This window comes from Convolutriloba macropyga, chromosome 2 (genome assembly GCF_964194025.1).
Source record: "Convolutriloba macropyga chromosome 2, txConMacr16.3, whole genome shotgun sequence".
Classification (NCBI taxonomy): Eukaryota; Metazoa; Xenacoelomorpha; order Acoela; family Convolutidae; genus Convolutriloba; species Convolutriloba macropyga.
The window spans coordinates 15881459-15902209 of NC_134469.1; the positions used below are offsets into that span (position 1 = coordinate 15881459).

Genomic DNA, 20751 nt, shown 5'->3' on the forward strand with positions numbered 1-20751 from the left:
AGGTCAGCCAACAACCTGCTCAAAATAAAATATCACTTTGAAGGAACAGCAACCAATATAACTGCAAGAATTTTGTCAAAGCTCAAGAAAAAGCATGGGAACTAACAAAAACATTACCGACTAAACGTCGGAAGAATTGCTCTCGAACGACTAGTGGGAGCTCTAATCAGTTGCAGCCTGCTTCAGTCGGGGGGGGGGGGGTCTTAGAATTTGAATAGTGGGCTTCAAATAACCACATTAGAGGTTAACATATACCACTATTAAGATTTAAAGTAAAAAATGGCACAAATTTCGGCGCACTTTTCATTTGATTTTTAGTATTCAATTGCCGCCAATTGAATTCAGCTGCTGAAATTGCGATTGAAAGAGAATTTTAGATCACGCGAAACGCAAAAAGTCAAAATTTTTAAGCGAAAATTTTGCATAAAAGACAAGTTTACAATAATTGCTATGAACTTCGTTAAAGAGCAATTAAACATAGCTGGCAGATTGCAAAAAAACAGCTGCAATAGCTTCATAGATCTGCAGTCTCAAAAATTAGTAAAAAGTAATGAGATGTCATATTTGGATTAAGAATCTGTAGACGTTATTGCTGCCTCTATTAGCTGCTCTCAAAAAACCTTCATTTAGAGTGACAAACACTCACTTGACCTTATCTACTTGAATTAAAGTTGAAAAAAGTACATTTTAAAGTGAGGAAGTTATTTTTGAGAATGAGACCAAAAACTTAACTTTTTGTCAAGTGTGACCAAAAACTTAATCACGCAAATGAACAAAAAACTCGCTCCACTAAGAGCAAAAAATGACGTCACGAACGCAATTCAGTTGAAATTGCATGAACGAATGAACAAAAACCAGATTGTGACGTCATATGCTCGTAACAAAAATCTTGACGACGAAAACATAGCCGGCAGATAGCCGGAATAGCTGCGAAAGAATAGACCTGCGTGCCATATAATGGAGATAGAAACAGATACAGATCTAAATTGAAAAAAAATCTAGGCCGCTCAAAAAACTAGGTAAAAAACATTCAGCGATACAGTAATAGAGCTTGTTAAAATTCATTCCGCAGAAGCCTCATATTAGGGACCTTTACTGCACAAATGAGTTCCTTTGACCTTAAACAAATTCAAACTAAACTTAAGTTTTAAAGTGCAAAAGTCAATTTAATGAGTGAGGTAAGTCACGTATGATCAAAATATAATCACGCAAATAACCTAAGAACTTTTGCTAAAGCGAGTGAGAAATGATGTCACGCGCGCAAATGCCGTTAGTGAGAGGAAGAAGTAATTCAGAAAATTTGACTTTTTCATTTTGCTGTGTGAACAAATGTAAAACGAAAAAAGAGCGTCAGACGACAAAACAAAAAAAAACCAAGAGCACCGCAATATAGCTTCGCTCAGCTTCGCAGCTATAATACAAAAACAAGAGAAGGCCAAGCGATCGCTGCGCGGCTATTAAAAACATAAACCGACTAATGTCGGAAGAATTGCTCTGGGACAGGCGGGCGGAAAAACATTTCACCCCTGGCTTCGAACCATTGACCTCCCGATCTATAACCAGGTGCACTGCTCATTCGACTATCAGGCCCTTCTTGTTTTTATGCTGCAACCGATTTTATATTAGCAACAAGCTCTATTTCGGTGTGAGAGCAATAGAGATCACTCAAAAATGAAGAACGAAAGTATGAAAAAGTCACTTGAGAAGTAAAAAAATATTCTAAAAGAGAAGCGCAAAAACGGTCAAGCGAAAAATTTGCATAATAAATGTTATGAACTTCGTTCAAGAGCAATAAAAAAGGCAAATTTTGAAAACCAAACCTACTTCAACTGTAAAAAACTCACTAAAAGGAAGCCAAAAATTGCCTTTTGCACCATGAACTTATACTTTCCCAGTTATTTTGGCGCCCGCTAAAATGCAGAGACCATTCAAAGCTACTTAACAATGCTGTAACAATGCTACTTTCCTTGACATCTGAAATTATAGAGAAAGAAAATGTTTAAGAGCCAATAATCTATTGAGCATTGGTAAAACCCATCATACTTCATTATATTATTTCTACACATATTAACACCGTTAAAGGTAATTGAGGCTATTTATCAAACTATCAAAAATAATATCAATATAGGTACAGAAAATGAACAAATTCAGAAATCATTTGGCCTCTCCTCAATTTAAGCAAAACAAAACAACCAACCCTATTTTTTCCTCTTCGTCCTTTCATTATTCCGTATTGAAACAATTTAAATTGACCGAAATTCTCTCGTAAGATTAAAATACGTGAACAGAGTAAAACACGACTCTTGTTGGGGCAACAACCTGTCATCATCTTCATTATTATTCTGCAATAATTATTAACAGAAGCCATCTAAAACTTCTCTACCAATCAAATAGACCTTGATATTTATTAGTCAGAATGACACAGCAACCATCCAATCACATTCTCGGAAATCACGTTTAACAACCCGTTGGAGCCAGCAGTGATGAAGCAACGTATTAAGTGGTTAGAGGCTCAACAGTCACATCAACAGCACAACAAGTTGTCAGAGGATGAGTTTATTATGTTTGCGCATAGGATATTTTATTAGTTTCAGAGTTTGTGACAAATGGGAGGTTTGTTCATAATCTCAAACAAGTTTTGAGACAGCTGAAGAGATAAGAGCGACCGACAGATACCGAGTTTACTATTGTAGATGTCATGGCAGTTAAGAGAGAGCGTAACTGTTAAAATACAAGAATAAGCAAATACTCTGTCCGAAATCTCCATTCACTAGTAATCACACATCCTTCCCCGGTTGGCTTGTAGCAAGTAAACGTCCAGAATAAATCCAAATAAAAACATAAACTTAAAAACAGAAAGAGAAATAGAAGAGAAAGCTTGGCTTTTCATTCATCGTCAACCATGGTGGAGTCGGTTGTGCATGTTCGATTTCCATGTTGCAAGATTTGAGTAAACACAGAATTGCTGATCATTAATATTGAGGTGACACTTTGATTTTACGAACGACATTATTCCGTGTGTTTTTTCATCTGTCTGACCGTGTCTCTCTAGTTGCTCTGCTGTGGCTGTCGCTTTAGAATGACTTGGCGCCCGGAGGTGCCCCTGTATTTGTGCCTGGTTCGCCTTCGACTACATCGAATTCCTCGTCTGGCAGCACCGGCGGCCTCTCCTGGAAGGCGGATAAAGCTTCATTCAACACACTCCGCAACACACTCCGATCGTCTGTCTCGTCTACCCCTATGAACAACACCTTGTATAACTCAAAACGCACGATGAACGTCAAACAATTGATAGTGTACGACGCAATGCCTCAAGGGCAACAGTGGAGGGGGGGGGCTTCAACCTCAAAGAACCGCCCTTCACACCATAAGCATAAGTCTCCAAAACAGTTTCTGTGAATCGCATACTTGTCGACTAGTGGGCTGAAAGGCTCTAAGAGCATTTAATGCCCGCTGGGCGCTACCTGTTTATCCCTTTTTTGAGGACAAAAAGTCAAATGGGTCAGACGAAAAATCGGTCAAGCAAAAAATTGCAGAAGACCGACACGACTAATATAATTGCTATAAATTTCGTTTGAGAGCAATAAAACAGGTCCAATTATTGCCAGAAATTTTCTCTGAGAGTGCATCTAATGAAAACATACCCGGCAGATTGCCGGAAAATAGCCGCCGTTGATTCCAATAAGCATGATTGGGATTGAAATAACAGAAGATATTGAAAAAAAAAAGATTTTTGTGCAAAAACATTTTTTTAAGTCCGATTTATTTTGATGACATTTCGTGGTTGTACTTCTGTTTTAGAGAGAGGCTACAGGGGCTACTATCAATACCAATAAGCATTAGAGATGGTAACTAAGACTTATAGGAACGACGTTCAATTAGCGGGCATCTAAAATTGGGCTTTATGGGTTTATCCCGTTTCTACTTCTGACTTCAATTTTTTATACTGACTTTGTTCATTTTGAATTGCTTTGCTGAGCAACTGATGTTCAAAATCACTTTTAGCAGAATGAGAGAAGAGAGAAACTAGCCTAGAGAAGTCAAAAAGATTTCACGCAAAATGTTGAAAAGGCGGCAAAATGAGGTAAAGCGAAACATTTTTTTATTCGACGAAGTAAAAAAAAAAATAGGAGCGCTATAATAGCCGGCTGAGAAGATGAGGGCGGCTATTAATCACATGAAATTCAGACTGGAAAAGATTGTTGCTAAATACTAAGATTTAAAAATATAAATGAAAACTATTTCAAAAATACCTTCGAAATCTACGGCGGAAAACTTGAACACTTTTCAGAGATGTAAGTCTCAGAAGTTGAAAAAACAAAAAAGCCCCGAAGCATATTTTCTGCAAACAAATCAATTAGGATACGGTTTGGGAACACAACCATTGAAAGAACCAAGTCAAAATGCGACTAAAAATAAAATTCGCCAATGAATTAGATCCTTACGCTTTTGAAAACAATTCAATCTTAGCTCAAATAATTAGCAAAGGTTGACGACATTGCAATCTCTCAAACTGAGAACACATTTCAATGACGCGAATGTAGAATAATCTACGCAGTTCAATCAATGAAAACTTAAGTTCAAACTAAAAGAGCATCCTCGACTCTCAGGGCATTGAAAGGGCGCCTCAGCGTCCAAAGCCTGTGGCCCAGATGAATCTTCAATTGTTCATCTCAAACACCTCCATTGTTCATCTCATTAAGAGAATCGAGGATTCCGGCTATTTGGAAAACCTCAAAAGTGGTCCCTCTACTGAAGCCCGGCAAAGACCGTGCTCAAGGTAAGTCCTACCGTCCTGTCTCCCTTCTGAACCCCGCGATTAAGACACTCGAAAGATTAATACTTCCGATTCTCAATAAGCACATTCCTGAGAAACCTTTCCAACACGGTTTCAGACCGCGCCATTCCACCACCTCCGCGCTACTTGACCTGAACCTGGTTATTGCAGGTAGCTTCAACAAACGCAGACCTCCAGATAGAACAGTCGTGCTCCAAAGAGACCTGACCACGGCTTTTGATATGGTAAGCCACGAGAAGCTCATTGACGGCCTCAACAAAACATCTCTTCCCGGAACGCTGAAACGATGGTTTGTGTGTTACCTGCACGGCAGGCAAGCAAATGATCAGTTTCGCGAGGTTCCCTCCCCAGCCAGAAATTTAGGCGTGAGAGTACCTCAAGGCGCCGTCACTTCTCCGAAGTTATCTACTTTTTACGTCAGCAACATCCTTATTCCATCAAATGGATGTCGCATAGTCATGTACGCAGATGACGTCTCCATCTTCGTCAGTGGGCCTCGTGCAGTCTCTATACAGGAAGCTAAATGAATATGGTCCTGTGCCGCTAGCCTTCTTCGAGGAACGCGGACTCTGTCTCCCCCGAGAAGTGTGCTACTACGCTATTGACACAAAACCCCAAGAATTCAAGGAGCTCATACAGGTCACGATGAATGGACAGCTGGTACCCCTGAATCAAACACCGAAAATCCTGGAATCACACACGACCCAAAACTTACATTCACAAGCCGCACTAGACAGCAATGTGCCAAAGGGGGTCGTAACAACACCGTACTCAAGTGTTTAGCAGGCACAGAGTGGGGACAAGACAAAGAAACAATTGTCTCAACATATAAAGCAAAAGTTCGGTCGTAACTCGATTACGGAGCCCCAGTTTGGTCTCGTGATCAGTGAAACGAACGAATAAGATGCAGGCAAGCGCTGCGCATTGCCACCAGGTCTCCAGTCATCAGTGAAACGAACCGGAATAATATGTATTTAAGCGCTGCGCATCGCCACTGGTTGCCACAGGATGGCCGCGAGCAAGCACCTTCATAGTGCAACCAAGATGCTTACCGTAAAAGAGCATGCTGAGCTGCTATACAAGCAATATCTGGCAAACTGCTACTTAACTGATCATCCCTACCATGACCGGACCAAAAAAACAGCCCTCCAAGAAAAATGAAATCCACCCTTTTCGATAACCGAAACGAAATACAAAATATAACGAATGCGGAAAACTTCACCAAACCCGAATATAGAAAGACCATCAAACAACTCCTCCGAAAAACCGTTTCAAATTGCAAAGCCAAGACTTCAAACAACCGAATTTTCAACCGACCCCCACCGGAAATGAACCCTGAAGAAGAGAAATTGCCGCGGAATCCTCTTGCAGCTAAGATCCGGTTTCTCGAAAGTTCTGAATGATTTACAAAACCGAATAAACTCAAACATTAAAAATGAATGCCCGAAATCTAAAGAATTCCCGCACGACGTCGAACACATCTTCAACTGCGGAGAAAACCCTACGAACCTTACCAGCGAAGATCTATGGAAACGCCCGAAGACAGCTGAATTCCTGGAACTCCCGACACAGCACTGAGAGCAACTGGGCTACTACAACATCCTCAATTCTATTTTCTACGACTCCCTCATTTCGAGTTGTAGAACTTTATGATCAAGGATACTTATTTGATTGCCGAATTGCTAAAGACGGTTGTGCCTCAAATCGATTGAGTCTTGAGGTGTGAGATGATATGCTCAGCGATCTTGTCACGTAATTGGCTACGAGTAGTTGACAAATGCTGCCAGACAATTAAATTAAGGCGAAAGAAAAATTGATTGCTTTTAGATCTCCATCACTATTCAGATATGAAGTACGAGTTAAAACGACGAAATTTAGGAAAGTAGAAAACTACATGATTCATTTTTTAATGCCTCAAATGTGACATCTCATAATTGCACAAAGAAAGTCACAAGATTGCCACAAAAGCCTCCCTGTACGCCTGAATGGCCGTGTTATAAACCCATAAGCAGATACAAAGCTGAGTTGACAAATGTGCCAAAAAATCCAAACATTTCTCAAAGCTAACTGGCAGATTGCAAGCAAATAGCGGAAATAATTTTATAGATTTGTAGTCTCGAAATCCAAACAAAAAATAGACCTCAAAAACTATTAAATTTTACGAATTCTGATGGTAACTGATTTACTCTAATGTACGGTCTAGTTGCCTTCAAATAATCATCCAAAGAGTGTCCTCTTTTCCGAAATCATTCAATAAACAAAACGCAATTGAGAGGAGACAAGGCGGCTCGGTAATGTGCGATGGCACATAAGGTTCCGACCCCGCCAATCCACAATTTTGGCATAATTGTCTACCAAATGAGGAACAGATAGAAAAACACAGTTAGAAAAACTTATTTTTTGCGAATCCCAAAAAAGCCCAAGTCTTTTTCAAAAAATTCTGTATGAACGATAAGACAGCCTCCAAAGCAAATAACTCAGTGGAGTAAAAATTGATGCATTAGATTGCTGTAAAATGTCAATATTAAGAAAGCGAGTCAAGACGAACAGCAAAATCAAACAACAACAACAACAAACATTAATTACATCAAAAAACTTATGTCCCTCTTAAAAACTAAATTTAATAACAAAGTCAACATACCGTCAGATAAACCTAAAACTAAACATAAATAACATATAAATCACCAGAAAACATATGCGACCAGTCCATAAAAAGGTTTGGTAACAATTATACAAAAAAGAACAAAAACAGTAAAGTAAAAAAATTAACTTATTTTTTTTGAAACAGTTAACTTCAAAGTAATAAATACCATTAGGAATCAATTAATATTACCACAAATATACGATTACCACTGCTTCTATAGAAGGGCATTAGGACCTGTCCTTAATCATTTTTTAAAGCGGCTAAAAAGAACAACAAAGAACAAACAAAATTTCAATTGAAATTTACCAGAAAACGCTGTCAAAACCGTCAAGCCAAATTTTGGCACTCAAAATATATTTGATTGCGCCTTCTTCAAACAGCTATAATGTAGTACGTGGCCATTCATTAGTAAGACTAGGTAACAAGTAGACAAAAAAGCGAGGTGCTAAAGTATGTAATACTTTTAATTTTTTTTTTCGAAACAAAGTTACATTCAATGTCATGAAAGGCATTAATTACAAAAAGAGCTATTTAAATAGGGTCGTTTATTCATGAAAAGGAAGCCCTCGAGACCTGTAATTATCCAGAATATTTCTTGCATCTACAAAAAGAACGTCAAATATGACAAAAATCAAATTAATTTACTTATTTTTTGTGAAAAACCGGTGTCGAAGCCAGTAAGTTCATAAAATTCTTTAAAAAAAGATTTTGGGACACCAATCCCTTTTATTCCCTTGACACCCATAATGTCATATTTGACCTGTAATTAACTAACGAGATTAGGTAACAAAAAGAACAAAATTGCGAAGTTAAAAAGTTTTTTTTAAATTTTGGAAAACGATTGTTTTCAAAGTCATGAAAGCCATCAGCTATCTACTAATATCAGAAAATCGGTTCTTCTATTCTTTCATGAAAAACCAACGAAACCTATCACTATACAGGAAATTTCATACGACCGAAACGACAAAGTATAAATGACAGTTAGAGACAAAATTTAAAAATTCAATTGATTTCTTCAAGAGGCGTCGAGGCCGTTAAAACGATGATGTATATCTTTCAGGATTTTAATATGTTCAATTGTGCCTTATTCTGAATGATAATAAGGTACATGAGAACTGTCAATAATGTGATAGCGTGACAAAATTAGAAAACGTGAAAAACTGGCAAATATCAAAACAAACAAAAATCTGAAATCTTGTAGTATCAAAGCCAGAAAACAATAACTTCAGGCTTAAAATTGCAACCGCGAATAAATGTTAAATCAGTAGAAAGAAGAAGCAGTCTTTCTTTGCTGACACTAAGCTGGAAGTTGAACAAATTAAGAAAAATAGAGAAAAAGTTAATTAAGCCATTATTTATTAAAAAGTCAATTATTTATAAAAAAAGAAACGACCATAAACTTTCAATTAAAAAACTAAATGCATTAGCTTGGAGCTGCTTAGCAAGCGAATTGGTTGGACCTATCACTCCTGAGCTTTGATTTGATATGTTTTGTTCTTTATTATTAAAAAAAAACTTTTTTAAAAAAAAAAGACCGACTGATTACAACCCGATTTTTTTGGATTGTAACAGTCCGAGAACGACCCAAAACTAGCCCTGCTAATACTTATTGTCCGTTAGGAACAATTGCTTTTTCGAATGTTGTAGATATAGATAAATTGTTAGTTGAAAACTCAAAATAAATTCTGCATTTTTGATAATCCACGAGAAAAGTTAGCAAAAAACGGCAAAGTTTTAACTACAGTGCACTCTCAGCGGACTCTGAAGTAGAAATAGCCCTCCTCTGAGTCAATAAAAGATTGTATGAGTGTTGTTTGGGTTTGTACTGTCGGCAAATTTAATCAAAGTGGACTAAAGTAGCTTATTTCGTGCTGTTTTTGATGAAAAAGGCTAAATTTTGAAATGTTTATCCAGATTTTTTGGGGAGGCAACGTTCAACATTGGGGGAGGAAACGATGGGAGGGGTCTATGGCTGCACAGGGCCTTTACGGCCTGAACATGTGCAGGGGTTGGGATTGGGGTGAAGCGAGGAGGGCTGATGTTGGGCGATTGTTGTGGGGAGGGGCTTCAACCTCAAAGAACCGCCCTTCACGCCATAAGTATAAGTCTCCAAAACAGTTTCTGTGAATCGCATACTTGGAGACTAGGGGGCTGAAAGGCTCTAAGAGCACTTAATGCCCGCTACCTGTTTATCCCTTTTTTGAGGACAAAAAAAATCGCATAAAAAAGACCGACAGGACTAATATAGTTGATACAAACTTCGTTTGAAAGCAATTAAAAACTTTCATTAACTTAACAAAAAGCAAGAAATGCACTTGCAAACCCATTCAGAAAAAATAAAGAAATGAAATCTATCGCGAAAGTGAACTCTTCTCCAACACCTCTTTCTCACTACCTAAAAATTAGTAAAATATTCTCGCTTCAAAACCACCCTTGTTTTTGCACATTTTCCTAGTTTGGCGTGACCGAACCCACAACACCAACTCGAAAGTTAGTGTTGTCTACGCAATCAAAGTGAATAACAAAACGAGATCTAACTATTGCCACTAAGCAACCTTAGAGAGCGCCATCAAGAAACAAAGAGAAATTGAAAAAAATTTGGAATATTTGGCAAATAAATCTGACCAAAATCTTTTTGAAAATAACTTGCTCCCAAGTCAGCACAATGGGCGAAGGTTTTAAAATCTGTACCGAATAATCTCATTATTTGCTCGTTGCTGGATTAAAACAGTTGCAGTTATTCAGCAATAGGATACAAGGATACAAGAAAATATTCCTAATAAAACTGAAGTCAAAAATACTGAAAACATAACTAAAGACTGCCGCACGTGAAAAATATTCTCTCTCAAAGCCAAAGACTCGTTGAATAAACATTGCATGCGTTAAATTACTCAGCTTTTTGCTCTTTCGATTATTTTCGCTCTTTCGATTACTTCGGCACGACAGAAATCAATACCAAACATAACCAACTAAACGCCAGAAGAATTGCTCTCGAACGACTAGTGGGAGCTCTAATCAATAGCAGCCTGCTTCAGTCGGGGAGGAAGGGAGGGTGAGCCTAAATGGGACTAAGAAGTGCAATAGTGGGCTTCAAATAACCACAGAGGTTAACATATACCACTATTAAAATTTAAAGTAGAAAATGACACCAGTTTCGGCGCACTTTTCATTTGACTTTTAGTATTAAATTGCCGCCAATTGAGTTCAACTACTTGAAATTGTGATTGAGAGAGAGAGAATTTTAGATCACGCGAAACGCAAAAATTTAAGAGCGTAAAAGTCACTCGAAAAGTCAAAAATGTCAAGCGAAAATTTTGCAAAAAGACACGCGTTTACATTAATTGCTATGAACTTCGTTCAAGGGCAATTAAAAATTTGATTACTCATTGACTACAAAAACCTTAATGTGCGATCAGATCTCAAATAGATCGCGGCCCAATGCAATTCAAATGTTAAAACACCAAAAAGTCCAATAAAATCTGCTAATAATAAGAATCATCAATTATTGCTAATAATAATAATCATCAAATAAAATTTGAAGCGGAAAAGAAAGTGTTAAGAACCTTATTTCGAACAAAATAACAAAATTGACACAGGAAAAAGACAACGTCTAACCGAAAAACTCAATTTGTTATACCGATGCTTCCATTGATTTCACATTCGGAAAATCTATAGAGACCAAATTCCCAAAAAAACTCACGCCTTAAGGTGGCAAAAAAGACGCTATGCATACAAAGTCCACTTTTAAGATAAGAAAGCTTGTACAATGATTCGCAAACGCAGCAGTCAAAAAAGCGCACTCTTTCAAGATCACAGAGACTGGTATACCTGAAAGTACAATGATATCTTGTACTGCAGTACGAAGAAGCCAGTAGGAAGTGACTAACTTTGTAGGTGTGAGAATGAGAATGGCTCTGTGGCGACTGGCTCGTCGTTGGGGTCGTGGTACTGGCTCACAAAAGGGTGCTGCAGAGCCTGCTCTACATCTATCCTATTGTCTGGGTTAAATTTCAACAGCATCTCAACCAGGTCTAAACAAAATGCCTTTTACACAATGTTCAGAAATCTTTGATATCATAGTCAAACTGGTACAGATCATTCTAGAACACTCTCAAACAAGCAGTTCTAAAATATTCTGTAACTTTGCGCATACTTTTCTTGAAATGATTTTCCACCCCTTGAAAAATCCAGTATTACTAGCCTAGGTGATTAAACTAACTACCATTTTGGCCCAAGAACTTGCATATTCTAGCCACAGGTACAGCCACTATCGAAAAAAAAATAAAATCCACTCAAACTACAACAATTTTATGGTTATATTCTACCAGGTTGACGTTTCATTACTTAAAGAAATGGTCAAGCGAGTATTCAGAAGAAAAAGCCATAAAAATGAACATATAATGAAGTTTAAGTAAATGTAGCAAACCTAAGGCATCGCTGCTGGGGGTGGGTGTGACGGAGTTGAACACGGTCGTCCAGGGCACTTTTCGGCTGGCCTTGACTGATTTGACATAATTCCTGGCTTTGTCATTCATGATGAAACTCAGCTCCTGCTCAGGCGGCATCCCCAATACATTTAAAATGAGGGTCAGCTGTTCCAGGTAATTCTTGCCGGGGAATAGGGCTCGCTTTGTGAACATTTCGGCAAATATGCAGCCCACGGACCAGAGGTCTATTGATTTGTTGTAACCTGAAAAAAAAGGACATTCCAATTTCTCAAAACTCTCACGTTTCTCCACGTACATCCTTTACAACTAATTCATTCGAATGCTCTTCTCAATGATTTCCATTCATTATTTTTTTCCTTCCCATAATCTTCATTTTCAGTCAAATTTTCAGTCTTCATTTCGGCTCTACAGAACTTACGGGCAAACTGGGCGCTAACTCTTTATCCCGTTTCTGAAGACGAAGATGGGTCAAACGAAAAACCGGCCAAGCGAAAAATTGCATAAAAGAGACAAACAGGATTAAAATATTTGCTAAAAATTGCTCTTGAGAGAAATTAACAATGATTTCTCAAAAAGTGCCTGCTAAGTCATTTCCGATAAATACATTTCTACTATAACTCATTGTTAATGAGGATCAGAGATGACGAAATTACGCCACATAGCAGCAGCTGAAGTGCGGCACCATCAAAAGAGAGAGAGAGAGACAGAGATAGAGTGAGAGAGAGAGAAAACGTGAACGAGAATGAGAAGGAAAGAAACCCTAACTGACAGAGAGAGGAAGAGAGATAGGAATATTTTCCATGATGGGATTGGACTCTGCAACTTCTAGCCTTGTTAGTATATAAATCATATTAAAAAATTGAAAAAATAAAAAAAGTTTTAAACTTCGCAGTAAAAAGTTCAAATCCATTTTTTCCCGAAAGTTCTGTCAAGTAACCCATCTCCGAGACTTATAAACTTTCGTTCTGTCAAGTACGAAAGTTTTTTCCCGAAAGTTCTGTCAAGTAACCCATCTCCGAGACTTATAAACTTTCGTTCTGTCAAGTAACCCATCTCCGAGACTTATAAATTTTATCCAAAAATTACTAAAATTGGAGTCATAAAAAAATTGATCACCATCCCATTAACTCTAGAAACTAAGCGGCAGCTTATTATCAAACCTTTGAGGAGGTCCCAGGGCCCCTGGTGCCAGAAAAAATCGAAAACAGGAAAAAAATGCAAACATTTTTTTAAAAATGGCTTAAATTTGTGATATTAAAATTTTGAAAAACATTCCATTACATCAATAAACTATGCAGTAACATATTATCAAACCCTATAGGAAATTCCCTGGCTCTTGAGGCTAGAGAAACACAAAAAAATGACAAAAGACGTCAAACTTAAAAAATTGCCAGTTTTATTTAAAAAAATTGCTAAAACTTCTGATATTAAAAAGTTGAAAATTAATCTATGACCCAAAAACTTTTTTTCAGTAACTTGTTATCAAACCCTTACCGAGGTTTCCTGACCCTTGAGGCCCAAAAAAACCTGAATACTGACTATAAATGTCAAAAAATTGAAAAAAGGCGAAAATTATCAAAAAATGCTTAAATTCTTGTTACAAACTTGCAAGACATTCCATTACATCGAGAAACTATATAGTAACCTATTTTCAAACCCTAGAGGAGGTTCCTTAAATCTTGAGGCTGGAAGAACCTTAAAAACGACAAATATTTTAAAAACTTGAAAAAATCTAGTTTTATCAAAAAGTTGCTAAAATTTGTGATATTAAGAAGTTGAAAAACTATTCCATGGCCAACAAAATTTCTCAGTAACTTATTAAAAAAACCCTTAGGATGGTTTCTGGCCCCTGGGTCTGGAGAGATCTGAATAAGGAAAAATAAATGTCAAAAAAATTGTAGAAAAAAATTGCACGTTTTGTCAAAATGCTAAAATTCGAGATGTTAAAATGTTGAAACCATTCCATTACCACTAGAAACTATAAATAAACTATTATTAAAAGCTAGACGACGAGGTTACTTTACACCTAGGGCTGATAAAAATCAAAAAAATGTCAAAATTTTTAAAAAGCTTGGAAAAAAATTGCAAAATAGTATAAACTTGCATGTTTTAAGCGAGCGGTTGTTCGTCAGTAGCTAGAAACGGGGGGGGGGGGGGCTGCACCGAGGGCTGATGGGGGGCGGGGGCAATAGTGGGGGGGGGGGGGTCAACAGTGGAGGGGTCTTCCAACCTCTAAGAACCGCCCTTCACATCATAAGTATAAGTCTCCAAAAGTTTGAGCTGGAACAGCTGAAAGACTCTAAGAGCACTTAATGCCCACTGGGCGCTACCTGTTTATCCCATTTTTGAAGAAGAAAAGTCAAAAGCGTCAGGCGAAAAATCGGTCATGCGAAAAGCCGCAAAAAAAAGACCGACAGGACTAACATTATTGCTACAACCTTCTTTTGAGAGCAATTAAAAAACATAGCTGGCAGATTGCCAGAAAATAGCCGCAATAGATTCGTAGATCGGCAGTCTAAAAAAAACAGTGAAAAAGACAGACCAAAAAAATTCGTCTTTTCATTGAAGGCTGATCTGTTATATTTTGAATAAAAAATCTGTATAAGTTATTGCTGCCTCTATTAGCTGATCTCAAATAACCTTCATTTAGAGTGACACACACCCATTTGACCTTATCTCTGTGAATTAAAGTAAATAAAAGTCAATTTCAAATTGAGGAAGTCATTTTTGAGAGTGAGGTAAGTCAAGCGCGACCAAAAATTTAATCACGCGCATGAACAAAAAAACTCGCTCCACTAAGAGCGAAAAATGACGTCACACATGCAATTCAGTTGAAATTGCATGAACGAATGAACAAAAAGAAAGTGGCTGTGACGTCATATGGTCGTAACAAAAATCATGACGACGAAATAGAAAAAAAAAACAAGAGAAGGCCAATAATAGCCCCAGCTATCGCTGTGCGGCTATTAATAAATAAACTGATCATTCGCGGTGTCTTACATTTGGAGTTGAGCATGATCTCGGGTGCCCTGTACCATCGTGTAGCCACGTACTCTGTGAGGAAGCCAGCATTGTCCCTCCGGGGATCCGCCACACGTGCAAGTCCAAAGTCACAAATCTACACCGCACAATTATCATGGCATAACCTTTATTAACTGGGTAAATTTTCAAAAAACCAGCGCCGAATTTGGTTGATTCTTTGGTGTATTAAAAATGTAGCTGTCCAAATACTGCTCAACTAGAGCATTGAATTATCTAGGCGTTATTGACTACGGCCAGAACATTTTGGGCTGCATTGTTTCTAAGCATCATTGCATCATTTTAGCTCAGTAAACAGAGATTTAAGAAGAAAGATCGAGCTTAGGCGTAAATTTAAGCAAACCTTAAGATCACAATTGGTGTTAATGAGCAAATTGGAGGGTTTGAGATCTCTATGAATGACGTTGGCAGAGTGTATGTATTTCAGGCCTCGCAGTGTCTGATATATGAAGTAGCAAATGTGCTCGTTCGATAAAGTCTGCTGCTTGAGAAGCTTGTGAAGATCTGTCTCCATCAAATCCTGCACGATGTAGATCTCTTTGGCCTCTGAAAATTTATCCAAATACTAACCTTCAAAGCCGTTATGGCTCAACAAAGTTACCTAATTTTATCCAGCAAAATTCGGAAAAGGCAATCTTAGTTGGGCTAGCAGACAATGAATTCATTGATATTAATGAGGCCGCCAATAGAACAGTCCCATAATCAAATGAGGAAAGCAAGTGAAATAGAGTACATTATTTTGCATCAAACCGATTGTGACTGATCACCTGCAAAATTGCTTTAACGTCTACTCGTAGTTGACGGTTCAATGTGATCGCTTCGCTTCGATAACCCTGGCAAAACTTAAAGGATGGTCTGCTATCGCTCTGCAAAGTACGGTCAGCGCGTAGAGAAAATTACGATTTTTAGACGTTACAATACAAACTAGTAATTATAACGAAGGATTAACAATGCACTGAAGAAGATTTCTCGGCTAATCGTCGTTCTTGTAAAAGGGGCCCACTCACCTAGTAAATTGGGATGACAAAATATATTGCAAATTCGTATGACGTTCTCGTGACTGAATCTGGTAAGAATGAGGATTTCGCGAAGTGTTCGTTGTAGGAAAGTTGCATGTTCAAAAGGGGCCACCTTCTTGATCGCTACCTGGTGATTGTACTCCGTGTCTAACGCCGAACAGACCACACCATAAGCGCCATCGCCTATTTGCCTAAAATATATCAAAGTTACAGACACTTTTCAAGATGAGATCCCGAGAAATTGAATGCTACTCCTCTGCTGAATATCCTTTTTCAGCTATAACTTCATGTTAAAACTTTCGACAACGCAAAATGCATATTTATTATTCCGTTCAAGTTATTGTTTCGATTATCACAACCTTATCTGAGGCTTGTTTCTTTCGCTAAAACTTTTTTTTTCAATTAGCCGTGCGCAAAAACGTTTTACCAATAATGGATTATGGTTTGTATTGCCTAAGATGAGCGCCCAGCTAGCTGTTACAATTAACAATGAGTCTAAATTATCAACATTAGGTAGTTACAATCTACGGGAGGTTCTTTTTAAAACAAAATTGAGATGGCATAAAAACTAATCATGTAAATTTAACTCACCTAATGTTGGAGTAGCGTGGACCGACGTTAAAAGTCATTTCTGAAAATAGAAGTTGCTGTGTCATTTTGATAAACTGATCGTAAGTCTCATTTCAAACCAAGTGTATTTTATTTGATTGTACTATTTAATGGTCGTCTCAAATCACTCTTTGCAAGACTAGTTTTGCAAATGAGCTGCACACAATTTACTCAATTCTTTGCAAACGTGCTTTTGTAAACTCAACTCTAGTTTCATTATTTAATTAAGTCAATACAAAACTTTGCAGAGCGAGCTTGCTGGCAAAGGCCTTCTTAACAATTAGAATATAGATAGAGTTCAATGGCACTAAAACATTTTTTAGACTGCGATGAAGCAAACAATAAAACGCACAACAACCAATAGACAAATGTACACACATACTGCATAAACTTTCAACCCATGCTATTGCAGTCCAAAAATAGTCATCAAACAACAATTCCCAGGAACTTAAAGGGGGTTCATTTCTTGCTTAAATTAGCTAATTTTAACAAACCTTGTCGACTAAACCAGCTATTTTTAACATTTTTTGTTCTATAATAGAGAATGTCGCAGGAAACGGTTACAAAATTATGCCTATATAGATCAAGTCGAGCCCTTAAGTATTTCTCTTTACCGACCCAAAAAATTCAAAGAGCGAAATTTTGATATTACTATTCGCGCAACATCTGTAACTGGTTCTGCATATTTATATGAACTTCAGGTCGCCTCCAAAACAACTTAGTCAAAGACTGACTGGGGTAAAGGAGGTTATGACAATGGACATTCGCAGATGGATGAATTCAGGGCACTGGCCTTTTTACCTTTTTCCGAGGCTTCAAAAACAAAACTAACAAAACGGACAAATTTCGACTTCACTAGGAAAATACATAGAAAAAATTTTATAGATGAAAAACCCAGAAATTACAGAAACCCAGATCATAAGAGAAAACAAAATCGGCTAAAGTTGGACAAACTTTTAACCTCCAGCTGCTTTGCGTATAAACGATACAAAATTGACATTTAACCGGACAAACCGTGTCCAGACAAGCCGTGTTCGGCCAATATTCCAGCCAACAAATCGAACCAAAGGACAAAAAACAGGACGCGGTCTGGCACTGTTTTGTCTGTTTTTTTTCGGACTGTTTTCTTAGTTCTTTGTTTAGGTAGGCTGTTGATGTTAAGTATCCATTTGGTAGACAAATTCTGTGTTAGTTTGAGTTCTCTTATGTTCCCGGCCTGCGATGCACAACTGGCAATCGGCACCAGAGAGCCAAAATCAACATTTAGGCCAGAAATCTATTTAAATGAATGAGCTTAAATTATCTCGGTTTTACGAAAACCACTCATTGTATTTGTCTTGAGTGCACAATATTCGTTTCATCAGAAAACTTATTTAACTAAAAACTTAAATTTTTATTTTGCAGCACAACTTTCCTCTAAACTGCTTTGTATTCTCATTCATTCCGGGTGCAATGGTGTATAGTACCTTCTGATTCGGAAAACATGAAACCAGAAAACGTTTGCTCTTAGCCAGAAGTTAGTGGTTTGTTCATTTTTCTCAACTTGGAAAACTAAATGAACATGAACCCTTTCATGATCGTATAATTGAGAATTCTTATACCGAACGTTCTATTGATAATTGTAACAATCCAATCTTGCTCAAATATTCCTCTGTGTAACAAACTACGAGTGCTGATAAAAACAAATTCACACTGAAACTAAAGAAAAATTCCTTCACAGAGCAAAAAGCTTGTACAACTAATAGCAAAATCCCATATGGTAGAAATAGCAGTAAATGTTTAAAACCTCACTGAACATATTCCATCAAATTCGTTCTAACAGAAAACACTGTCGGCATGGAAAAATTTTCGAGTTAAAGCATGGATATGGAAAGAGTTACAGGTGACGCACGCAACCCCAGAAAAACCAAAATCTCAATTTTATGTAGCAGAGAAAGTGAGATAAAAAATCCTTGCCAACAGGTCTCCAAATACTTACGCAGACTGTTGTTTGTAGTTTCCAGCTATAGCTGGAAGGAATATTACTTAAACTCCTAGCCTCTTATCTGACCGGTAGATGTCAAAATTTTAGAGTAAATCAGCATCTTTCAGACACTAGCGGTGTCCCCCAGGGGTCTATCCTGGGGCTGCCGATGTTTTTTATTAATGATCTGCCTGAAATCCTAATTAATATAGTATTTTGGTGTTGCTGACGACAACAAATTGATTACCCTCAGTAAAACCACACTTGATCAATCAAGCGCAAAGAAATCAACATGATGCTCGCAAAACAAATTAACTAATTGTAAAAAAGACACAGCTCTTATATGTCAAAGTAGAGCAGCCGCCCGTGCGCAATATTAAGACTTTTAATTTATTGAGCGTGGTACTAGTTTCAAATAAAAGTTGGTTTAAATAGATGAAGATTCAATAGAGTGGTTAGCTCTGATGGTGGGTTTGGTGTTCAAGGAATGAATTCAACCCTCCTTTTGGTCAGTACCCAATATCGGTTCTACAATCGTGGTAAATTAAACATGTAGAAAGTAGGAGATTCGCTCACTTGACTTAGCTAGTGAAAAGGGAGCATCAAGCTGGTTGAACGCAATGCCATTGAAACGATATCAATTTGACCAAACGACCTAAAACGAATTTCCTGCAGGCAGTAACCCTCGCTATGGCTGGGATCCAGTAAAGATGCAATCACTATGCGCATGTAATGAAAAATTCACTGTGGCACATGCCCTCCACTGTCAGAAAGGAGGATAGACGCACATGGGAAATATTCAACATCGCGATTCCTTTGCGAACTTGTTAAGTGATGTCTGTCATGATGTCGAAATCGAACCTCATCTTCAGCCGTTGCGAGAAAACCTTTGCTCTCAAATCAACGACAACTGATGATTATGCCAGATAAGGTATCAAGACAAACGGACTTTGGGAATCGAGGTTTAACACAACCTATTTTGTCCTGAAAATTGTTAACCTGTTGGCAAAAAGTTGCCCTGAAATCAGTAGCAAAGCCTAAAAGTACCATGAATCTATTAAAATAACAATTAAGAACAAAGAATACCTGAGGTTGAGAAAGCAAAATTTTGTCCGCATCTCTTTGCATGCACTGATGGAGCTGTTTCATCAGCTTCAAAAGCGCGAAAACAACTGGAATCAAAGCTCTCTGCGCAAAAAGAGGACACCTACGCTGATATCTTAGCATATCAAAGGAAAAAATCAGCTTCGCTCTCCTGTGGAGTTCCATCCTCTGCATTCCTAGGTCTAGGACGCGTAGGCGGCGCGAAATTGCTGATGCTTCGATGGGAGCTGTGGTTGAAAAATGGAGGTTGTTACTTTGACTCATCTAATTTCGTCATTAGTTGTTTGTTTTTGAATGCTGTCTGTCTTTTGGTTCACTTCCTCAGCTGATGTTTATGTCATTTTATTGATAGATATAAACAATACAAAATGTTTTATGAAGACGTAGTGCTGGGAGACCCGAGTCCAGCCAATATTCAGCCAGTAATGAGGAGGGGTTTTTCTTAATTTACCCTTTGAAATAAAGGAATAAACAGAGGTATGTCTTGTTACGTTTGTTTTGCTCGAAGCCCGAGTTTTGTCTAATCAAATGTCTAAATTTGTTCTTTTCCACCCGACAAACTTGTGTACCACTCGCTCAAAAGTCAACCAATATATTCATTCGCAGCTCTTTTTATATGAACGTTGTACTATAAGAAGGTTTGTACTTTCATAAAAAAGTATAAAAAATAGCTTTCGTGGTTCATAAAATTCTCTGCGTCGTGAAGTCCAAATATGTTGTACGCTTCTCGCGCCGCATCATTTTTCAGAACGTTTCAGAACCTGATGAGCCTGATTGATGGGCTTGAAGAATTTTTTGTCTCCACCAGCATCAGCGTGCGTCAACAGGCTGATTTTGTGGTGGTGTTTCTTGGTCTGATCTTTTGAAGCAGAACTTTTTACCAACTAAATTTTATATAACGTAGCAGGCCGATTCATAATTTTTTTGTTTTAAACCTTGAACAGATATTTCTCCGTGATTTTTGTTTTGGCCTTCTCGTCTCCATCCAAGAGAATTTTTTGCCGCTTAATGACCGTGTCTTTTTTTCGACATCTTTTGGCCAAAAACTAATTATAGTTTTCCAGACGCTGAAGCTCTGAACACAATTGTTCATTAGCTTTCTCCATTTTCTCAATCGCTTCGCTTCT

At 37.8% G+C, this 20751-nt stretch overlaps 1 protein-coding gene across 1 annotated transcript; it reads right to left on the bottom strand.

Annotated features, from left to right (window-relative positions):
- Positions 1 to 1998: 1998 nt before the first annotated feature.
- LOC142357200 (mitogen-activated protein kinase 1-like) lies at positions 1999 to 16752 on the bottom strand. Its single transcript, XM_075408870.1, has 7 exons — positions 16540 to 16752; positions 15937 to 16139; positions 15273 to 15475; positions 14891 to 15008; positions 11869 to 12132; positions 11330 to 11473; positions 1999 to 3238 (listed from the first exon to the last, which is right to left on the bottom strand). Exons 1-7 carry the CDS (start codon positions 16602 to 16604, stop codon positions 3075 to 3077), a joined length of 1161 nt encoding a protein of 386 aa, XP_075264985.1. The 5' UTR covers positions 16605 to 16752; the 3' UTR covers positions 1999 to 3074.
- Between the last annotated feature and the right edge of the window lie 3999 nt (positions 16753 to 20751).

Coding starts and splice junctions, on each gene's coding strand:
- LOC142357200 (XM_075408870.1), bottom strand. CDS start 16,604: ATGACACAGCAACTTCTATTTTCAGAAATGACTTTTAACGTCGGTCCA. Junction 16,140..16,539: donor CCACGCTACTCCAACATTAG/GTGAGTTAAATT, acceptor GATATATTTTAG/GCAAATAGGCGATGGCGCTT. Junction 15,009..15,272: donor ACACCAATTGTGATCTTAAG/GTTTGCTTAAAT, acceptor TGTGCGGTGTAG/ATTTGTGACTTTGGACTTGC.